We start from the raw sequence: 21,198 nt of genomic DNA, 5'->3' as shown, positions 1-21,198 counted from the left end.
CTTTATTTGCACAAGACATACATCTTATGGCATAGGTTATTACATATAATTAATAGCAATATTGAAATAATGGCATGGTACATGTACCTGTACATGTAAAGTATAAAATAAAATTTTACTAACAGGCGAAAAAACCAGAGAATTTTTCTTAATTACCATGAATATTGAAAGCTAGATGGAGATACTTCCCCAAATTACACATACTTAATTGTTTTTTCTGAACTACTGGGCATTCGGCAAATAAAAAAAAAGAGCTTCTGAAAATATTTATTTTATGGTCTCAAAGGCAGGGTTTTTGTGCTATGATGAGGCTCCAGTAATCATAAATGAATGACTATAAATAACTTTAAAAATACTCTTGGCCTACTATAAGACGTTCATGACCCCTGGTTAAAGAGTTCTGGTGCATGTATAAGGAAGGAATGCTAATATTTATATATACGTGAAAATGTATCAATCATTGAAAAATCTTAGCTACTGCCTGGCATTTAGAAGACAAACTAGGTACAGTGTGAGAATGAACAAAGACTCCTCTACAAATTCGTGAAAATCATTACCCCATATTCAGGTGTTAGCTGGGGCTCTGTTCGTGATATAATGAACTTTGATTATTGAAAGGCTTTCCTACCACTAAGTATCAGCAGTCTCCTTTCCTTCTGGACATCGATATCTAGCGCACAAACTGAGAACGTTTTAAAAATAAGCCATGAACTCCTCTAACAATTTTTTTTTTTATTATTTATTTATTATTTTTGACCACTGTGCCTTTCTTCTTATGTTTAAAGGGGGTCATGTAATGGGTATGCATTATAGAGTTACAGTAAAGGGGGTCATGTAATGGGTATATATGCATTATAGAGTTACTTTAAGAAACAGTCAATCTGCTATACTGCTTGGCATCTTGTAGGAAAATAGGTGGATTATTTATTTGAGCAAGGGACTAGTACTTTTACCTAAAGTGTGAAATGTTTGACCAAATGATAAAGGGTTCTGATTTTAATCCTGAGATACCATATCTTGATTTTGAAGAAAGATTTTTATAATTTATATTGTTTACTTTTAACTTATTTTCAAAAGTTTGTTTACTCAAAAATTTGTTCCACTATATAACAAACAGTAACATCCGACCTGCTCCTTCCTCATTCTTTCCCCCCTCTTATTTACCACTACGCATAGATGTTTATTTTTGGTGCAAGACTGTATCTTAAAACTTAACTGAACATGTCCGAGTTTCACATCAATCAACCAACTATCAACAAAATTATTTTTTTAAATTTGATTTTTAATATACTTGAAGAGGATTGATTTTCCTTCGATTATTCATTATCAATAGGCTAGTATCATTTATTATTGACTGTATAAAATGTTATAAATAGGTCAAACTATATAAATTTTTTTTCATTTATGAAACACAATCGATTTCTAGATTTTCATTGATTATTAAGACTTTTGGTGTCGAACAAAGGCAAGTATGTGGAAATTCATTCATCCAAGTTGCCTGTAGACGTATCTTTTTTTACCTTCTCTACTGTTGTCACGTGTATTGAAATTTCTTTGATGTTATACTTATGTCTATGATTATGCAATAACTGTAACCCGCCAACTGGCGAGGTATTCATTTTTTATACTATCATAACTTCGGTACTCCTTCCTCAAGTCATTTAATGAAATGAAAAACTCGAAGTTTTAATAAAATTTGATCAATTATTTCTTAATTCTTTGTAACAATCTCTAATTATTCTGTTAATACTCATAGAGCAGCATGTTCACATTCATGACTTGGATTTAAAAAGTCAAGTCCAAGTTGTTTGAGATTATGGCGTGAGAAAATTAAAAAAAAAACGTGCTTTGTATACAGTTAATTAATTATAGCGGCACATAGAGGTAGCAAACATTGCAGGAAACGTATTTCAGTTGGTCATGAATTTTTTCTGCAAAGAAATAATTCTTATTTTGAATTCAACTTTATTCACTCAAACCATGATATGGTACATGACAATAATGAGTATATACAGTTCAAAGGTCAGAGGTACATTTTAAATGAATAGATAGGTAGTAAATAAAAAAATAAATGAGCATTAATATAAAATATATACAATAAAAGTAGGAAGTAGTAGAATTATGGAGGACAGACTATTATACCAGATTGTATATTTTGATAATAATTAACATATTTTTTTATCAGATTTGTAACATTAGTACAAGTCACAAGTTCACAAAACTAAATAGTATTCGGCACTGAAAACTAATTATCATCAAGATAACAATGTGACGTCAATATTCAAAGGGCGACTACTCTAATTTAAAAATAATTCCAAAGGGCAACTACTCTAAATATTTTAAGGACTTACTGAACACAATTTCTGTGTTATGATATATCGAGATGAGTAGGTAAGGCGGCTGTCAATGACGGCCATATTGCCTAATATAATCCTCAAAGAACCTACATAGAGATATATGAGGCAATCACGTGCCATGTTTAATCCAATGAAAGTGTGACATTTCAGTCTGAGGGAAAACAAGATAGATTTGACCACGCTCCGACCGAAACAATCACCTCATACTACATGAATGTATTACTAAGTGGCGCATAAATATGATACAAGACACGCCCATATTGTGTCGCTCATCTTTTATTAAATTATTGGGCTAAAGGCTTCAAAATTGATTCGTAATGTTATCATAACAAAGACAGTTGAAAATGTAAATATTGTCGATTAGTACTCTACAGTGCACATAACCAATTTCTTCATAAATGGAAGGTTTCTTTAAGTATCTAGGAGTCGGGCCTCAGTCTGTGTTCTCATTGTATGGCGAAATATTGTGTTGGTAGGCGGTTAAAATTCAAGGAATTAGTTGGACCATGTATAATCACTGCCAGATATGTTGAAGGAGGAAAACATTGCATAGAACATATATGTATAAATATATGTTCATGTTTAAATTATTGAATTTGCGGTAAATTATGGAGCCTACATTGCATGTTTTAATTTAATCTCAAACTTCAGAATACAGTGAACGCTGTCTAGTTCGATTCTAACCTCTGTGAGTTCCGATCGTTGTTTTTATTTGCATTGTATAATTTTCTACTATCATATCCAATATTCACACAAAATTCGCCTCAGTCCAGCGGAGTAGTCAGTTTTCACTGTATGGCAATTAATACCTAATCATTGTCAGATGAATTTTGGATCTGGATAAATATTCATTGTATTTTATTTCGAGAATCGTAAACATGCACAATACGTTAAAATTATTTAAATCAAAAGACATATTTAGTAATATATTTCGAAATTAAAAAAAGCTGCCTAAAGTGAAGATATTTAATAGACAAAGATCGAAGAATAATAAAAATTTACAATTAAATTCTTTTTCTATTGAATCATTTGGCCTTTGACAAAAAAATCAACCATGATTATACAATTTTCAATGAAAATGACAAAATACTAGTACATGTGTATACATAAAAAAAAAAACCCCATACATACTCTCACCTAAAATGGTTATAAAATAGACATCAAACTTTCTTATTATATACACGTTAACACAAATGAAGGTTTGTTCATTTAACATTCATATGATTTCAATCAATGCTCATAATCGAGAGCACTTGATTGATTATCATAATCTTCCAATGGTCCCTCGTTTTTTAGTCGGTCAAGATTACAATGCGATAAATAAGTTACTGAGTCTGAAATCACGGTTTGCATTCTCTCTTCGATGGGCAAATCATACCATTGAAAGACATCGTCGATTTTGAAGGGATTTTTTTCAAATACTTGTCGTGATACATCAATCAATGCCTGTTGAAATATGCTGTAAACTGCGTCTTTATCATTTATATCAGTTTCGAGAAGGTCAACGAGGTAACGATATTGGGACTTCGTACATGCATCAAACACCGTGTCATTTTTGTTTGTTTGAAAATGAGGATCATCTCCATGGATCAAAAATATGAAAGATCGGATGAGTCGTTCTAAAACTACCAAAGGATTCATTCCTAGTAAGTTAGTCACACTATTATATAACGGACTTCGTCCTCCATTATCAACGGTCGCCGCCGTGCATGATTTCGTCTGAAGCAATTTTAAGATGCATAATATGCGACTGTAACATTTGGTTTTCGATGCCAAGTTTAAAGCAGTATCTTTTCTATTAGTCTTAGATGTCAAAGATATACTTAGTCTACTTTCTAAAAAAATAGATAGGAGAGCGCAAGCTGTGAAATCATCTTTCGGTGCTTCAATGCAATGATGAACAATTGATAAACCGGATCGGTCTTTCAAGTTCAGATCAGGCTTCATTTTCAAAATCTCCGAAATCGTGGTTGATCGATCTTTTAAGCACATTACAGCTACCATAAGTGGAGTTCTAAGCAATTCATTTTGTGCATTTACATCAGCCTGATATTGTAGCATCTGTTTTACTATGGTACACACAGCACTGTCTTCTCTGTCAGATTTTAGTACTAGATGGAGAGCTGTGTTCTCATCACAATCAGCTTTATTAATGCATGATGCACTTATTCTCAAAAAGTTCAACACACATGAAACGTTCGAGTTTACTTCTATTGCAACATGTAAAGGGATTCTTTGATCGGCATTTTCCTCGTCTACGGGGAAATACCTTTGTAGTTGGTTAAACAACTCTTCGCGTTCAGTTTTATTTAGGTATTTTGGATCTGGATTATAATTGATCGAAGCCAAATAGTGCAAACAGTTTTTAGTCGGTTTCCTTTGTTCAAAAATATTCTCTATAAAATATTTGACTATATCGCCATACAAATTGTTCCCATCTGCTAAGTACTGTAAGGATTTATCTATGTCCAACTCCTGCAGATTGATTCTGTTCAGTAAATACACAACAGTGTGAAAATTTTGTTTTCCTGTGTGCTTAAATGCCACGTCGAGGCAAGTTAATCCATCATTGTCCTTCTTATTAACATCCACACCAAGTTCAATAAGGCGTGCGCATATAGCTGGCATGTGTTCACTATCAAAACAGGTAGTCGAGCAGTAATGAAGATATGTCCGCCCCTTTTCCCCAACATAGCTATTAAGATCCGCCGTGGTTGTTTCAAGAATCTTCAGAATAATTTCTGTATCCACAAATACATCCTTAGTTTGTTTCAACTTTTGACTCACCGAAACATTTGTAGAAGATTCCTTGCGTATCTGCTCACTTGTGTCAAAGGTAGCCACAAGCGGGTCAGTCTGCCTTAGGTAAGATTTGCTCATCAAAAACTGCATAACTGTCCACAACGAAGACTGTGGTTTCTCTTTTTCACTTTTTTCATTAACGTCTGACATTTTAGCCAAAAGACAAATTATTGTTGCTTTTCGTCTTTTAAACTCAAACTCATTGCTGGATTCGATTAAGTAATCAAGGGCAGTGTTTTGATAGATATCTCTTGCATTAATATTGATATCTTGAGAGAGTAAAAACTGAAACAGATTTACCATTTCAGGACAAGTCTTTGCCGCGGTTATTAACAGTGTTTCTTTCTCTTTGTTAAGCGCATGTTTGTTAAGCTTTTCAGCTTCATTTGACAGGAAAAACTGAAGAGCTTGAATTTTTACATCCTCAGAAACTTGCTCTTTGATGCATTCATGGAGAGGAAATTCGCAAGACTCGTGAAGAGCGATTTGTGTCAATATTTTGCTGTTGCGTTTTACATATGATATAGCAATACTAAACGCAGACTCATTATTTCCATCGCGAACAAGAACGCTTAAACCTTTTGAGAAAAGAAGAATTTCAACGATTTCGTTATTGGTCGTGTCATCATAGTCTGGCCTTTGCATTGCTACATGAAGTGGAGTTTTGCCATTTGAATCTAGTAGTCTCATATTGACACCATCATTTATCAAGAATCGTAAAATTTCAGTCCTTGGGTTTTGTCTTTTCAATTCAAGGAAAATAGGACTATTGCCCCGACTATCTTGTTTGTTAACATCCAATCCATGCTGAACTAAAATGGCGAGAAAATCACGAACATTTATATTACTGTCACAGTTTTGTAACAACAGTTTGTGAAAACAAGTCTGACCATGAATATCATGATCATTCGGATTTGCACCATAAAACAACAGGCTCCTAAGAACTTCAATTGATGGTTTCGACTTGTTTAGTTCAATCATGAGTGGCGTCTCTCCCCTTTTATTTTTCATATTAACGTTTGCTTTGTTCACGCATAATCTCCCTATTGTCTGCAGATGTTTATTTTTGTCTTCTATATTTCTATACACACAAAAGTTTTCCGCCTCATAAGGTACCCGTGATTCTTCTGGCAAATGGCAGGAGCCATCTTTACTCTCAAATGAAACATCACTTATTTCATTTTCAGAACGGCCGTCTCCGTATTCATCACTTATTGTTAATTCTCCGTGATTATGCCATCGGTATTTTAATAATAGGTGAAGAACAGATTCTCCCATTTCATTTACAAAATTTATAGGGTGTAAATCCATACCTACTTTAACATCAGCTAAAGAACAAAACGCCTTTATCAATTCGTCTGTTATTTCTAATTCGGAAATTTCGACAAGACATAATAGAAGATGCTTGTGTGATCCATGTTTGACAGCTGAACTATGAACTTTGTCAACGATTTTTTCGAAGACGGATTGTTCAATTGACGTAATCCTTCTGTATTTATTTTCCATTCCTGAAGGTGTCTTACGTTCAAAAGCTAAAACAGTCTCGAGCATATCCGTGGAACAAATCTGAAACTCATTGTAAATGGCACAGGCATGTAGAAAAGACCACCCTTTCCACGTGGCATTAAGAGAAATTGTTTCATTCTTCAATAAAAGTTGAATTGCACTCTCATTTTTGTTATTCACAGCTACAAGGAGAGGAGATAAACCGTTGTAGCAATTATTCTGAATATTTCTATTTGAGTAGATTTGTAAAATATATTCCATTATTTCCAGTTTTTCTGTGAGCATACAAGATGCTAATAAGGAATAAAAATGCTGCTCATAGAGCTCCTCTATTTCTGGGCAAGCAAGCTTCATAGTGTCGTGTCTTAACAGAGCCATGACTGATTCATTACAAGCTCCGAGAGTGAAAAAGTATATAAAAGGTAATCCATCATCATTCTTTGTCGCTAAAAGATCTTTCAACCCATCAACATCAATTATGGCCTCTCTCAAGAACGCATTTGAAACATAAATGTCATTTAGCTGTTCGAATTCACATACTTCACACATGTTCCCTTTCTTTATTTCCAGTCGAAGACGTTTCATAAAATATGTCTGCAATTCCTGTGCCAAAGAAAGAAAATATTCTTTGTGCATTTTCTGATACAAAATGCTCATTGGCAATATTTCAATAGCTTTCTTGGGGTAGCTTTCAAAGAAATAGTTTTGAACAGCATCTTGCACACTAGGATGAGAAAATTGCAATCTGTTTTCTTCGAATTCTTTTACAAATTTATCTTGATGATCATAAACCACTGTTTCAATGTGGTCCACATCACCTCTTCTCAGCTGTAATTCCTTAGTAATCTGCAATTCTGCAAGAACTGTCCAACATTTTTCAGAGTTTCTGTAATCAAAAGATTCATTCTGAATCTGCTGTACCAATATCGAAACAAAAAGTACTTCAGTGCGTCTTGTGACATCAGCCTTAATAGTGTTCTTCACTTCAGAGAGCAAATGACTTTCAGGATTCGAAAAAAATTTTGTTCCAACTTCCCTACATGTGGGATCGCATGCAAATAGATGGGCACATAACGGAAATCCAAAAGGAGGAGAGGATGAAAAAATTTGTGTCCATTGTTCTTCAGAAAAAAATATTTCTTCTGTCTGATCAACAGATCTAGAGTTAGCAAACTTCATCTTTTTCTGCAAAATTTGTTTCTTCTCAAAATGATTTAATTCTAAATCATCAGAATCAATATCTACGGTGCAATTTTGCAGTAAATTATGATTGTATTTCATTTTCTGAACGGCATACTTCAGTTTATGAGGTCTACTTGTCATTACAATTTGTACTTTTGAATCACATTCGTCGTCATCACGAATATTTTTAGACGAGGAATCAACGCCTGGTAAAACTGAATCTTTTATGAATCGAAACATGTTCCACCAATCTTGCAGTGTATGCTCACTACAATCAAAGATGTCGTCGATGAAAATCAAGTGGTTTTTTGTAGGATCAACATAAATACTGAAATCTTGCGGTGCATGTAGTTTGCGCACGAAACAGTTTTTTTGTTGAATATGTTCAAACATTAAATGTACTGCCGTTGCTGTCTTGCCAGTTCCTTCTTTTCCAACTAAGAAGACACATTTACGTTGCTTCAATATTTGTTCCACTTTCTCTAATACTTTTGTTTTCACATAAAACTCATTTTGTTTGATAAATTTTGCCAAAAAAACTTCAGTTTGACCTGCAAAAAGAAATTCAAATAATGTCTATTAAGCAAACGCAAACAGTCGTTGATAATAAATGTAAAATTAATTTGATGAAATTAATTTTTTGCATGTTATTAATAACATTTAGCTGTTTTATGGCAATGTGTCAATCAAAATAACTTTATGCGTTCTATAACAACTGGTTTTTTTACCGATATTCGCATCCTTTGTAGTCAAAACTCTTTTGGATCCTACAAAATAGTTTATATATATATATATATATATATATATATATATATATATATATATATATATATATATATATATATATATATATATATCACTGTGTTGTCTTTCATTTTTTTTGAAAAAAATTCTATTCCTATATATATATATATATATATATATATATATATATATATATATATATATATATATATATATATATATATATATACATGAATGACCAAAGATGATACGAACACGAACATTAGATCATCACATTGTCTCGTATACAGAAAAGTGTTTTACCAAAGTCAAATTTTTCTCGCATGCTCATCAGTTCTTCTAATTTCTGATCCGTCTCAACTGTAAAAAACAGAAGCGCGATAAACCGTTTGAAATAGTACATTATCACAATTTTTTCTAAATGTGAATGCATAAGGAAACAATATCTAAAGAAAGAAGATGGAGGAATAAGATAGTGCAAATGCCCTTTTGATTTTCTCGTAAAATATTATTTCAAATTTAATTTTTTCCAACTAAATATACTTTATTATGTTAAAGAAGGACAATTTCTAATTATATTCAGTTTTGAATATTTTAACAAATGGTAAGAAAAAAGTAAATTCTAACGTTTTGGTGGTATCGAACCCACAATCTAAAAGCCTACCTCAGTAATGTTACCTAATGTCTGGCGCTATAACCATTGAGCCATTTCAGTCAAATTAATTGTTTAAATGCTATATGTGACTTCGACAACGAATTTACAGACTTCTATTATTTTTCTAAAACGTTCAATTGTTGGGATACAAAATGATATTTTTAAAGTATAGTGGGTCATCTCTCCACTTTTTTGTTGATTGAAATCGGATTGATTTCTTCTAAACCTTAATATATAGACTATGAAAAAAGTATGGAGCTCAGACCTACTCTATGAAAGAAAAGGCATCGAAGTTCTAAAATTGAACTATTTGGTGGTTTTGACACGCATACGCCATTTAAATCAACCTTTTACGAGTATTTAACATATTTATGGGTTATAAATCGATATAATGATAAATATAGATTGTTTTCAATAATTTTCCAAAAAAAATAAATATCAGATTTGTCGACATTTAAATTTTATCACATCTTATCTATCCTCATATAGGCGTTTTACACGCCTTAGTCACCCATCTTCTTTGAAATGGCGTGTTTTCGTTAATTCATGTACCATTATTTTATAGCACTGATATCAATACAGCACCGTCGAAACTTAATATGAACAAGCATTTTATTTACAATACCTACTACATTTGTAGCTACTTTTAATATATCATTTACAATTAAGTAAGATCACCATTGAATTGCAGATGTGGTCAGATCGAATCAAATCTCTCACAACAATGCACTATACATCTATCTTATTTTTATGGGCTTTTGAATAATGCAAAAAACATGTGAATTTTTATTCTATATTATATTCTACTAGTAATTATCTTCGTCGTTCACTAAAACCATGTTACGATACACATAGATATGAAATACATTTCAGTGGATAAGATTAAAACTATATTGACTACAAGAAAGGAACGCCATTGTTTTAAACCTACTCTTCACATACAAGTGAGATTTTAATTTAATTGAGGATCAACCATTGTAAAACGATTTCAGTCGTTTTAATTATAGTGCATGTCCATCAACTTTCTTACAGCATAGATTACTTTCTAAATCAGTCGTATTTAATATCAGACCAAGTACGTTTGTCATTTTTTCTACTGAGTATTTGTTTTTATGAAATAGAAAAACAATGTTAGCGGCTTTTAACACATACCAAATAGCGTATATATACTTTTCACTGTAAAAGATATACTAAAATAATGTTGGGATAACACTGATGAGTAAAAATAATTACCGTCCTTTTCAATCAGAGCATTCAACATTGCCTCCTTTTCTGTTAGTTCCTGTAGCCTTTTATTAGATTCTGGATCTATTTGCATCTTTCTTATATTTTTTATCTCCTTTCTGTAGGAAGTGGACACCAAATTTTCATCTATTTTAAAAAGAGCTTGTTCCAAAGAAGCCCATAAATCTTTAAATTCCGAGTCACAAATCTTCGCTTCTGTAGCATGTGCTAAAAACTCATTCCTGCACGCTCGAATTCTTTCTATTGCAGCAAGAAGGCTGGTATCTCCAGCTACTGGTTTTTTCCCCCACTTTTTTTTACTATCTGGTTCTATTTTATCAGGACAAACATTTCTTACGATAGAGTACATCAATGTAAAGTCTAGCTTTGTATACTTAACCAGCCCATTTTTCGGAGGAAATAATATATTTTTCTGAATGTCTAAGAGATGATGTTCAATTTTGTTCCTGTTTAAAGCTAATGTTTGAGTCAATATCAGTTCTCCACCACTTAGTTTACACTGCAAAAGATCCCTCATAGCAGCATTACAAACATCAAGTATAAGGCGTGCAAGTCTACAAAAGTTGGCTGTTTCAGTTGTTGCTTCATAAGGATCTGCTGATATCTGAGTATTTTTATTTTGCTGATCATGATGGGTAAATAATCCAACCGAACTACAAACAACAAACAACAAAGGTTTACATATTAAGACAATTCCCAAGTTTTTTTAAAAGGAAAATCAAAAGAAACATGATTGTTTCATAAAATTGTTGTTTTACAAATGCATAACATTTTGACAAATCAAACGTTGACAGAAACTTCACTTGAAGGTCACATCCCCTTGATTATTTTGTCAAAACACGTTTTGATTTTTAGCTTAATTTACCTCACACATCATAAGCGTCTCTTTTCTTAAAACATGCAGTTTAAAGAACATGTAAATGATTAAAAGTAGGTCTGATTATTTAACAACACCTTGATCACATTGTTGATTTTTTTTTCTTTTTTCACTCAGTCACTTTGAACCATCACTTTGTAGATATACTAGAATTATGCAATGTAAAAGGATAACTGCACTTTACGCCGTATTTTGGGTCTTTTTTCGGTCACTATTGTTTCGTTTATTCCTCGCTCAATTATTTTACTTTGTCATTTGATATGGAGTTTTGTCAATTTCCAACAGAATTTGATTGTCAAAATTGTTTTAAACTGCGTTGCAATAAAATTATGCGTTGATTTCTGACCCTAACTGCTCTGCAAATATCTGGAATTTCGACTTTAGATAAAAAAATATGCATGGAGGGTGGAAATATTATTGTAATGTGTGGTCTAAAATTAGAATAGCGGTACTATTATTGAAAATCTCTCTCTCTCTCTCTCTCTCTCTCTCTCTCTCTCTCTCTCTCTGTTTCCATTTTTAAAGGTTTCAAAACAAAATATATAACATATAATATCGGTCGGTATAAGTAGTCACTGGTGATCATACACCAATGGCTGATGAAACGCGTGTTACGTGTTCGCAATGAATTAAATATAGATTAATTAGTAACGCAGAGAACCAATAATGTTTAAGACACTTTCCATTATTGCAATAATAATAACTCGGTTGTTTTAAACTATACAAGCATTTGACTGAATTCTTGTTAATTTAAATTATGGATTAATCGAGACTATTACTCACAACAATTTTGTATTATACCTATACAAAAAATAGTTTGAAATGAATTTTCCTATCTATATTCACCGATAAATGCGTAATCCTCTTCTTTAATTAAAAATTGGCGATTTTAATAAAAGGTCAAAATTATACAAAACACCATTACGTGCAGTAATACGTGCATATTTTAGATGATGACAGCCAGAAAATGGGAGATGGGAGATAGACTAATATTAAACACGTCAAAAAGCGGGTAAATAGCTCTATGACAGTACAATTTGGTGAAAAACATACTTACCTGTTAGCACCGCTTTGTGGTGAAAAGAGTGGTTGGCCTGTGGCGCAACTTTGTGGTGAACAGAGTGGTTGTCCTGAGACGCAACTTTGTCCTGAAGAGAATGATTGTCCTGAGGCGCAACTTTCTGGTGAGGAGAGTGGTTGGCCGGTGGCGCAACTTTGTGGTGAAGATGTTGATATTCGGATGGTGCTGCTGACTGGTGAGAACTGTGCTTTACTGTTAACAATACTTTTTGGTAAATAAGGTGGTACCTCGGTGGCGCTTCTGTCTGGTGAAGAGAGTTGCTGCTGAACAGTTCTTCTTTGTGGGGAAGAAGGTAAACTAATTATTGAAGAAAAAATTGATTCAATCTAAAATTTGTTAATATTACCGTAAGTGTGTGCGTCATCAACGGCCGCGGTCCGTTATATTATAACAAAAGTTTTCAGTGGCTGTGAGAACCTAGTATGATCCTAGAACTTGTGTTCAAACCCACAGTATGTCATACAGGTATATATAAATTAAAATATAGCTGTGCGTAGAGCAGAGAGAGAGAGAGAGAGAGAGAGAGAGAGAGAGAGAGAGAGATCTAATCTGGATGAACTATGATTATATACTAGTAGTTATAAAATAATAAAAAAGTAGATTAGATTTTTAAGAATATGATAAAAAAACGTAGAATTCTAAGTAAAAAAATGATATTGTTTTTCCGTATGCATTTTGAAGAACGAATAGAATATAACAAAACCTGTGACTGAACACCAGATTTCTTTGACTTTTGACTGAATATTAAAAAAATGTTCCATGTAACAAATTAACATATTTGAAAGTTTATTAATTTTGATAGGTATTAATTTGTTTGGGTATTATTCTACGTAATATCAGAATTGAAACATAGTTTTACAGCGATATACACTTTTTATTCAACTTATTATTTTCTTTAATATAATTCAAAGATTGGAAGTTTACAGTATGTTTATATTTTTGAAAGAGAATGACCAGATAATCTATAAACTCTAATTAAATCAGATTAGTATGTGTTAATTGACATAATGATGATAACGAATATTACTTGCTATCCGATCTCCGTGGTTTACATGTATCTCTGTTTTCCGATTTCTGTTTTCCTTGTTCGTTGCCCATTTTGTACAGCTAGGTTCCCCGTCAGTTTAGCTTCGTATATGTTCGTACTGCCATCTTAAGCTGGGTCATTTTCAACTGATGAAAAAATAGCCATAGATGTCAAATTTGTCAAAACTAATGATATAAAACAAGCGCCATGTAACGAAAGCATAATCCCGGTCCTGTTTACAGTTCAACATTATTATCCCCATCACTCTTTAGACAAAAACAACTGTGCACTGGGGCAGGGCCAAATATAAACCCCTAATCATAAGATTGGGATATGACAAGCCTCCTTCAATATTGGAAAAATGTAGTCATTTTCTGATAGCTGACTTTTCTTTTGATAGAAATTCCTTTAAAAATCATGTACACAACATGTCCCTTTCCAAATATAGAAATTACCGGAAATTAGTCGATGCATTTAAAACACCCCAACCTGAATGCAAGTGGTTTTTTTTTCACATAATTCTTTTATTTTCAAATAATTTAAAGATATTTGAAATGGTAATCGTTTTGTGCATGAATTTTAAGGAATATCTAATAGAAAGATCAACTGGTGCCCGAGACACTCAACAACTATTTTGTTATACCCCTTCTAATCAACAACACGTTTTCGCGGAATGTAACGTCACCGGTCAACAGTCTTTTTTAACAGTCGATTTTAACATTTCCAATCCAACAGTTCCAGTCCAACATTCAAAATGTTGGACTTTTTTTTACTTAGAGTTATATAGTAACTGTTTTACAAGGTATGACAATCCGTTCTATTACCCCCAGCGTTAGGACCGCGCTTGGCAACGGGTAACACAACGAATTGTTAAATGTCATATGTTTAAAAGACATGTACGTAATGATTTATATACAAGATTAAATTTTAATATACATGTACATAGTGAACAAGTAAACATTTACGCACTGCATGTTATTCATTATCTACTTCGAAACCTGTATATGTCGGTGCAGCACAATGTTCAATACTGGATCCTTTGTTACAGAAGGACGACGGACACTCCATTAGTACTTTCATTCAATAAACCAACATCACTTATGACAAAATCATAATCCAAGTTATATGCAAATCTCTGATATATTTACAATTGATCTTCAAAACAACAAATTCCCATCTTGAGACCTTAGGGGGAGTTATTTGTACCATAGGGATTCCTTATCTTACCAATTTTAACAGCTAATATATTTTTTACGAGTTTTTAAAAATCAAAATCCAAGTAATATACACATCTCTGGTATATGTTTAATTGATCTGTAAAACGTCAATTTCCTATCACGAAAACTGTAGGCAGAGTTATCCGTACAATAGGGGTGCCCTTTTGGCAGCAGCTCACCCGCTTGTCTGCCAGTTTCACCATTTCAATAAACGGGGTTATCTGTTGGAAATCCCCACTAAATATTCATTTTGACCCTATACCCATGGATGAGTTCATTCAAAGATTTGAAGATTTCATCCTTTTGGTTGAAGATAAAGCAGGACTTCGCGCCATTATATAACAACCATAATTTTTACGCATCGATTAGTTAACGATCCGAATTAGGATCATGAGAATACATCAATTCAATTACCATTATTCTCTCAAAACCATGTTAATGGTACATGTACAAGATGTACTAATAAAATTTATAATGAATATATATACATGTATACATAAAGTCAGAATGAGCAGAGCTGTGTCAGTTTGTATATGAGAACAGATCTCATAGACTTTTGTAATGAAAATACAATTTTTTTTTCTAAAATAAAGAACTGGAATTCGTCAATAGATTACTGAACTTGATCATATATTGGGTTAAACATATTTTTTTTTTTTGCTAAAAAAATATTTTCTTATTATAGCTTATGCATTGCATTCTAACAGACTGATAATAAAATTTGTCCCCATTTTGGTTAATATTACACAGATTGCAGACTCTTTCATGGCGATGTAAATTATTCCAACCCCTATCATAAGACGATGATTACTTGTTGTAAATTTTACAAGAATATTTATAATTTTTTTAGTTGGTGTATTTATATTTTTCACAAACAAACGTTGTTTTAAAAATTCTGTAGCCGATCCCTTTACTGAATTTGTTGATATCACTGTATCTTTTTTTTTTTAAACTGATTTTTAAGCTTTTGGTTAATTGAAGCACTTATTCACTTGATACTGTAAAAATATTGATCCCTCCAAATATTACTCATTCCTGTTGTGTTAAAAATATTATGTATACATGATATCCATGTATTTGGGGTTTTTTTTTCAGAGCACACAGTGTGTACACATGGCATGCAGCTTTATTTGCGAACAAAAACATTATACAGTTGTTGAATGGGGTCGACGGCAACAGGTGATCTGTCGGATTGGCTCGCAAAATTGGTTCCCAAGGTCAAAATATTGAAACTACTGTATAACGTTCCGGAAAAGAAAAGTAACATATTCGATAATAGTTTTCTTTTATGTAGTGTGAAATAAGTAGAGCTAACTTAAAATAGCAATAACAACTTCGCGGGGCCTTCGAGGGGAATCAGAGATAACATTGAGCGTGTATAATAAACGTAACCGGATAAAATAAAGTGGCTTCTCATCTTTTATAACTCCCAGCATGGAAGTTGATACTTATAGATCTACATAGACGTTTTTTAATGGTGACATGCTAGATAAATATGTTGACAAGCAACTTATTAGTGTCAACATGCAACTTGTTAGCATCATATTTATTTGGTACATGTATGTCAACATAAAAAAGTAACATTTGAGCATTTCTGTCTCATATGTCAAAAAAACTAAGTTGCATATCAACATTACTATGTTGCATGATAAGGTCAGACGACACGTTCCTCAGTTTTATCCAGAAATTTGTTATTGATTTACTACTACTTAAAAAGCTTTCTTGGAAAAAAAAATAGGGTATCTTATCAGACTTCTGGTCAAGATACTAGAGTATGCAATTTCCCATATACTAGTAATCTTATTGAAAATACACTTGAATTGCTGATATAAAAATATTTGGCATATATTTATAACACGTGTAATCAAATTAAAAATGATAATTTGAAAAAAATAATGATTAATTTGGTATATTATTAGTCCGTTGAAAAATAATTATCATTTTTTTAGAAACGTGTCTTCTGACCATAACATTTATTCAATGAGTTGCATGTCAACATATATAAGTTACATGTACATGTCAACATAACTAGACTAACTATTAATGCTTTGTCGAAATGTTAACATGCTACTTCTTCATGTTGACAAAGCCATGTTGATATGCAAGTTATTAATGTTAACAAGTTGCATGTCGACATTGATAAGTTGCATGTCAACATATTTTTCTCGCATATCAAAGTGATTTAGTTGCAAGTCAACATGAATGAGTTGCATGTCAACATTAATGATTTGCATGTCAACATTAATGATTTGCATGTCAACATGAATGAGACACATGTCAACATGAATAAGTTGCATTTTAACAGAAACAAGTTGTAAATCCACATTATTAAGAAGCATCTTGTATGTTGGAAGTCTCAGTGTAGGCGATATTTGTTAATTTTGATATTCTTTTATAATTCTTCACTGATTGCAAAATACTTGTATGAACATATATGTTATGTTGCATGTTGATATAATTATCTAGCATATATTTATATTTATTTTGCATGTTGACATAAATTTGATAAAATACACAACTTGCAAAACATGCACAAGAGAGCCAAAGTATGCCATAATAGTTTGTGATACCTTTCGGTTAAACGCAAATATTTTACATGTATACACTATACTCACACAATTTTAAACACTGTTCGTGTACATTAAAATTGATGAACTGTCGATTGTGACTTCCGTGTATGATCAAGCTAAAATACGATATTAACACACGGATTTTTTTAGACTCTTATTGGATATAGAACAAAACTTAATTAAAAATTCTCACCTGCTCAAATAACTTTTTCTATAGAAGCTGTCGGCCTGTCTTTGCATTCTGCATGACACATTCAATAACTGTTGTGGAAAACCCACTTTCGGTTTAGAAAATGACCTTTCCTTCACCTATTGTTGCAAATTGAGCCCTTTTTCTACATTGTAATCCTGCATTAAACAAACTATAAGCATGCAGTTTGATACTCTGGGAGTTTAAAAAAAACCCACACATGCATATAAATTGAGTTGTGGTCTTTTTCGGGAGTAGGCCCTATAACACTTCGTATCGTAAGGTAGGCAGCCATTTATCTGGTCGCGCTGACCTCTATTTTTAGATTTGACCTACTTAGCAAAAATCAAAGTTCTGCAAGTACTGGTAAGCGTTTAGAAGGGTTGTTGTTGTCAGAGTTGTTAGGAATATTTGCATTGACATTTTAATTTTGGATTCTAAAGGCTCAGAACAAATCAACATTTTAGTGGACACAACCTTTGACCTATCACATTTGGGTTTATCCCTTCAGCAATTTTTGGAATAGGTAGGAGTAAATTAAAATGCTTGACATATGTCAGAAAAGAGGGTGTCAAGTGTCAAAACTGAATTATCATTTGAAGGAAAGAATTGAAATTATTTGATGTACACCCTTTCCAAATATGTGAATTTCCCTACTTTTCTACTTTTACCTTTTTCAGAGTTTTTTCAATACAGACGCATCTGACCGGAAAACGAATCTGAGTTCACACCGCAAAAATTTAACAAGAGAGAGCAAAATTGATGATCTTCCATTCAAGGGGTCCATCGTTGCTGAACGAAAATAAGGGCTGAAGCTATGAACCGTAATGTTAATATCATTACCGCCTTTGGAAAATGCAATAGTGGACTATACCCATTTGTAACCGTGCGATGAACGCGTAGCGTCTACTTGCTTGTAAGACGCTATTTTGTCTGCAACCTGAGGTGGACCAAAGAATTTTCTACACGTACAATGTACCTGCGGTGACACATAGAAGCGTTGCTTTTAACTTTCACACCGATTTTTCTTTTACTAGACCATACTAAAAAAAAATTTAAAAGGCCCTTTTAACACATACAATGCATTTTTGTGATCGGCTTCGGCCGATCACTGTTGTGTCCATATGAGGCATCCGGCAAATGCTTCCACGTGCGCACACATTCCGGTTGCATAAGTAGTTCTTATAAAAACTTGAAGTTTCGTTTAATATATCTATATAACATTTTACTCAGTTTTATTTCAATTCATTTACCTTAAGAGATGCAAAGATACATAAATACAGTTCGACCTGTTAATTCAAGAATGCACATTTTGTCTCACGCGTAAGAATTTCGATCAAAAGATTCATTTAGTAATGCAGTTGACCTCGATGAACTTACCTCAATCATAAGAAAATGCTCAATGAACTGACATCGAACCACTGATGTTGCATAATAGTAGCTAGGAAGACGGCTTGATTTATAAACAAGGTTACGTTATAATGCGATCTCAATAGCAAGTTATGTTTTCAGTCGCATTAGATTATTTAATACAACTTTTTCTTTGTATACGTGATAATGCTTTTTTAAGAGCCCTACTCAGTATTCTGAAGAAGAAGAAGAAGAAGATACATTCAGTGGCGTAGCTACCTTTTAATTTACTGTATTCAAAAAGAGGTATGGGGTCCGGGGGGCGAAGCCCCCGGAAGCTCCTGGATTTTATGTTATTTGAATGACAAAACAGCCTTAAAATATGACATTTTTTAAGTATTATGATTCCAATAAATATGAACAAAAGTTGCTGAATTCCGAGACAAACATTATTTACCTGGTACTCTTCGAATATTTTCTTTAAAATTTCAAGACCCCTGATGCTCTTGGATTTTAGGTTTTAGCTTTTAGATTTACAGGCTTTTGATGATGAGATATTGTCTCAAAATGTTACAATTTTACATACTGTATGTGTAAGGGAAATGTTGAATTTTAAAAGAATGTGTAATTATATATGAAACACTGATACCCCAGCGGAAACCAACTGCATATGACTAAAGATAATAGGCGTTTTGAAACAGGTCTATTATTCAAACCGTAACATACTTACCTAAATGACAAATGTTTGATCAAGTTTATCACAATGTATTGTGACTTTGTCAAAATTTTAATCACCCGACCGCCGACTTATATTACATGTAAGTATAGACTGACAGAATACAATTACGGACAAACACTAAAAACTTGATGTGTTTTCAGATTTTAGTATGAATATTTAAACTTGAAAGGAGTTGTTCATCTCATTTTAATAAGTTTAACGAACTTCCAATTAATTTTAATGTAAAGTATGAAATGACGGTATTTTCGGGAATCGTAGTAATTGCATGGTTTACAATGAGAACTGAATACTAAATATGCAGATTATAATTCAGTGGAGTTTCAATACGATTTGTTTACGTGCAAACAATAGGAAACTCAAATCATAAGACCTATGCTTTGCAAAATTTTGTGTATTCATTTGCGTTTTTTGCGTAAAGGGCGCTACGCCACTGACATAAACATTTAATAATAACGTTAAAAATATGAAACTAGACAGGAGTTTACGAACGGCTTTCCCCAAATTTATTTCAAAATTGAATTTGTTGACGGTTTATAATGATGAAATTATGGTGTACAGATTCAAAATATCTATATTTTGTAAAAATACAGCACTTTTTTAATCATTTTACATCAAACTGATCATGTTGATTGTTTCTAGCTATCAATATATCATTATTGCCGATCATTCCTTTAAAAGTAATACTTGTTTTTTGTTATCAATTTGTCTCGAAACATGTGGAGCACATGTTCCTCTGTTTATGTGCATGCGGCCACAGGAACATCGAAAACATTATTGCTTATAAATTAATAGGATTGCGTTTATGATAAAAAAGAATTATGTTATAATCTTACACTTATAGATCTATTTTGTTAGATCTTTTCAAAGTTTTGGCTTTTTAAGTATATATAACTGTAGAATGACGAAAAGATATTAGCGGAAATGATGGGTACTCGACTTTCTGTTAATCTAAAGTCTTGGAAAAGGTTTATTTTTTAGTCATATTGACGAAAATGAAATAAGAAAAATTACTCAAGTTTAATAAATGAACACTGCAGAGATTTGCATTAATTAACATTTTTACAAGACAGCTTACATGAAGAGAGTAATAGAGAAAACTTATATATCGGCAACATTTGGAACTCTCCCGTTACTACAATTTTACGTTTTCTCGAAATGTTAATTATTGTCTTTCAATATGTCGTTTCATTTTCCAACTCTTAATGAAAATTCAATATATTCTTGCTTCATCAAAAATATAAATGTTAAATAAACATTGTAAAAAATTTGACTATCTTATTAAACATGTAATTAACACACACATTAAACTTGCCCAGCTTTCAGTACTATCAATGCTTTGATATTTCACAAGTATCGCTTTGCTAAGCATCCGGTTTCGTAATATTGACTAAAGATATGCCAAAGTTTTACGTCCACTCATTTTCTGTTTAAACTATCACCAAAGACTAACATCATGAAAAAAAATTGCCAATAAACGGTATTTTCAGCAAGCGCAGAAAAAAAAACCATTCATTGTTTTGACTTTTCGTCACGGATAATTTATTTCAATCGTTGATGTCTTATTTGGTCTGTGCTATTGATGAAAAGGCATTAGTTACGAAATTTTGAAATTTTCACATTATTTAATTTTGTAACTTTCAAATTATTTCAGTTATC

The 21,198-nt window shown here is 32.4% G+C and overlaps 1 protein-coding gene across 1 annotated transcript; it reads right to left on the bottom strand.

The window, feature by feature from the left end:
* Positions 1-2,639: 2,639 nt before the first annotated feature.
* Positions 2,640-17,702, bottom strand: LOC128182865 (uncharacterized). Its single transcript, XM_052851623.1, has 7 exons — positions 17,457-17,702; positions 13,477-13,622; positions 12,426-12,746; positions 10,480-11,144; positions 8,895-8,951; positions 8,576-8,614; positions 2,640-8,398 (listed from the first exon to the last, which is right to left on the bottom strand). Exons 2-7 carry the CDS (start codon positions 13,545-13,547, stop codon positions 3,588-3,590), a joined length of 5,964 nt encoding a protein of 1,987 aa, XP_052707583.1. The 5' UTR covers positions 13,548-13,622; positions 17,457-17,702; the 3' UTR covers positions 2,640-3,587.
* Positions 17,703-21,198: the final 3,496 nt, after the last annotated feature.

The sequence above is a fragment of the Crassostrea angulata genome, chromosome 5, assembly GCF_025612915.1.
Source record: "Crassostrea angulata isolate pt1a10 chromosome 5, ASM2561291v2, whole genome shotgun sequence".
Taxonomy (NCBI): Eukaryota; Metazoa; Mollusca; class Bivalvia; order Ostreida; family Ostreidae; genus Magallana; species Magallana angulata.
This window is presented reverse-complemented; position numbering and strand designations above follow the sequence as displayed.

Coding starts and splice junctions, on each gene's coding strand:
- LOC128182865 (XM_052851623.1), bottom strand. CDS start 13,547: ATGGGCAACGAACAAGGAAAACAGAAATCGGAAAACAGAGATACATGT. Junction 12,747..13,476: donor CCACGGAGATCGGATAGCAA/GTAATATTCGTT, acceptor TTCAATAATTAG/TTTACCTTCTTCCCCACAAA. Junction 8,615..8,894: donor GCGAGAAAAATTTGACTTTG/GTAAAACACTTT, acceptor ACTATTTTGTAG/GATCCAAAAGAGTTTTGACT.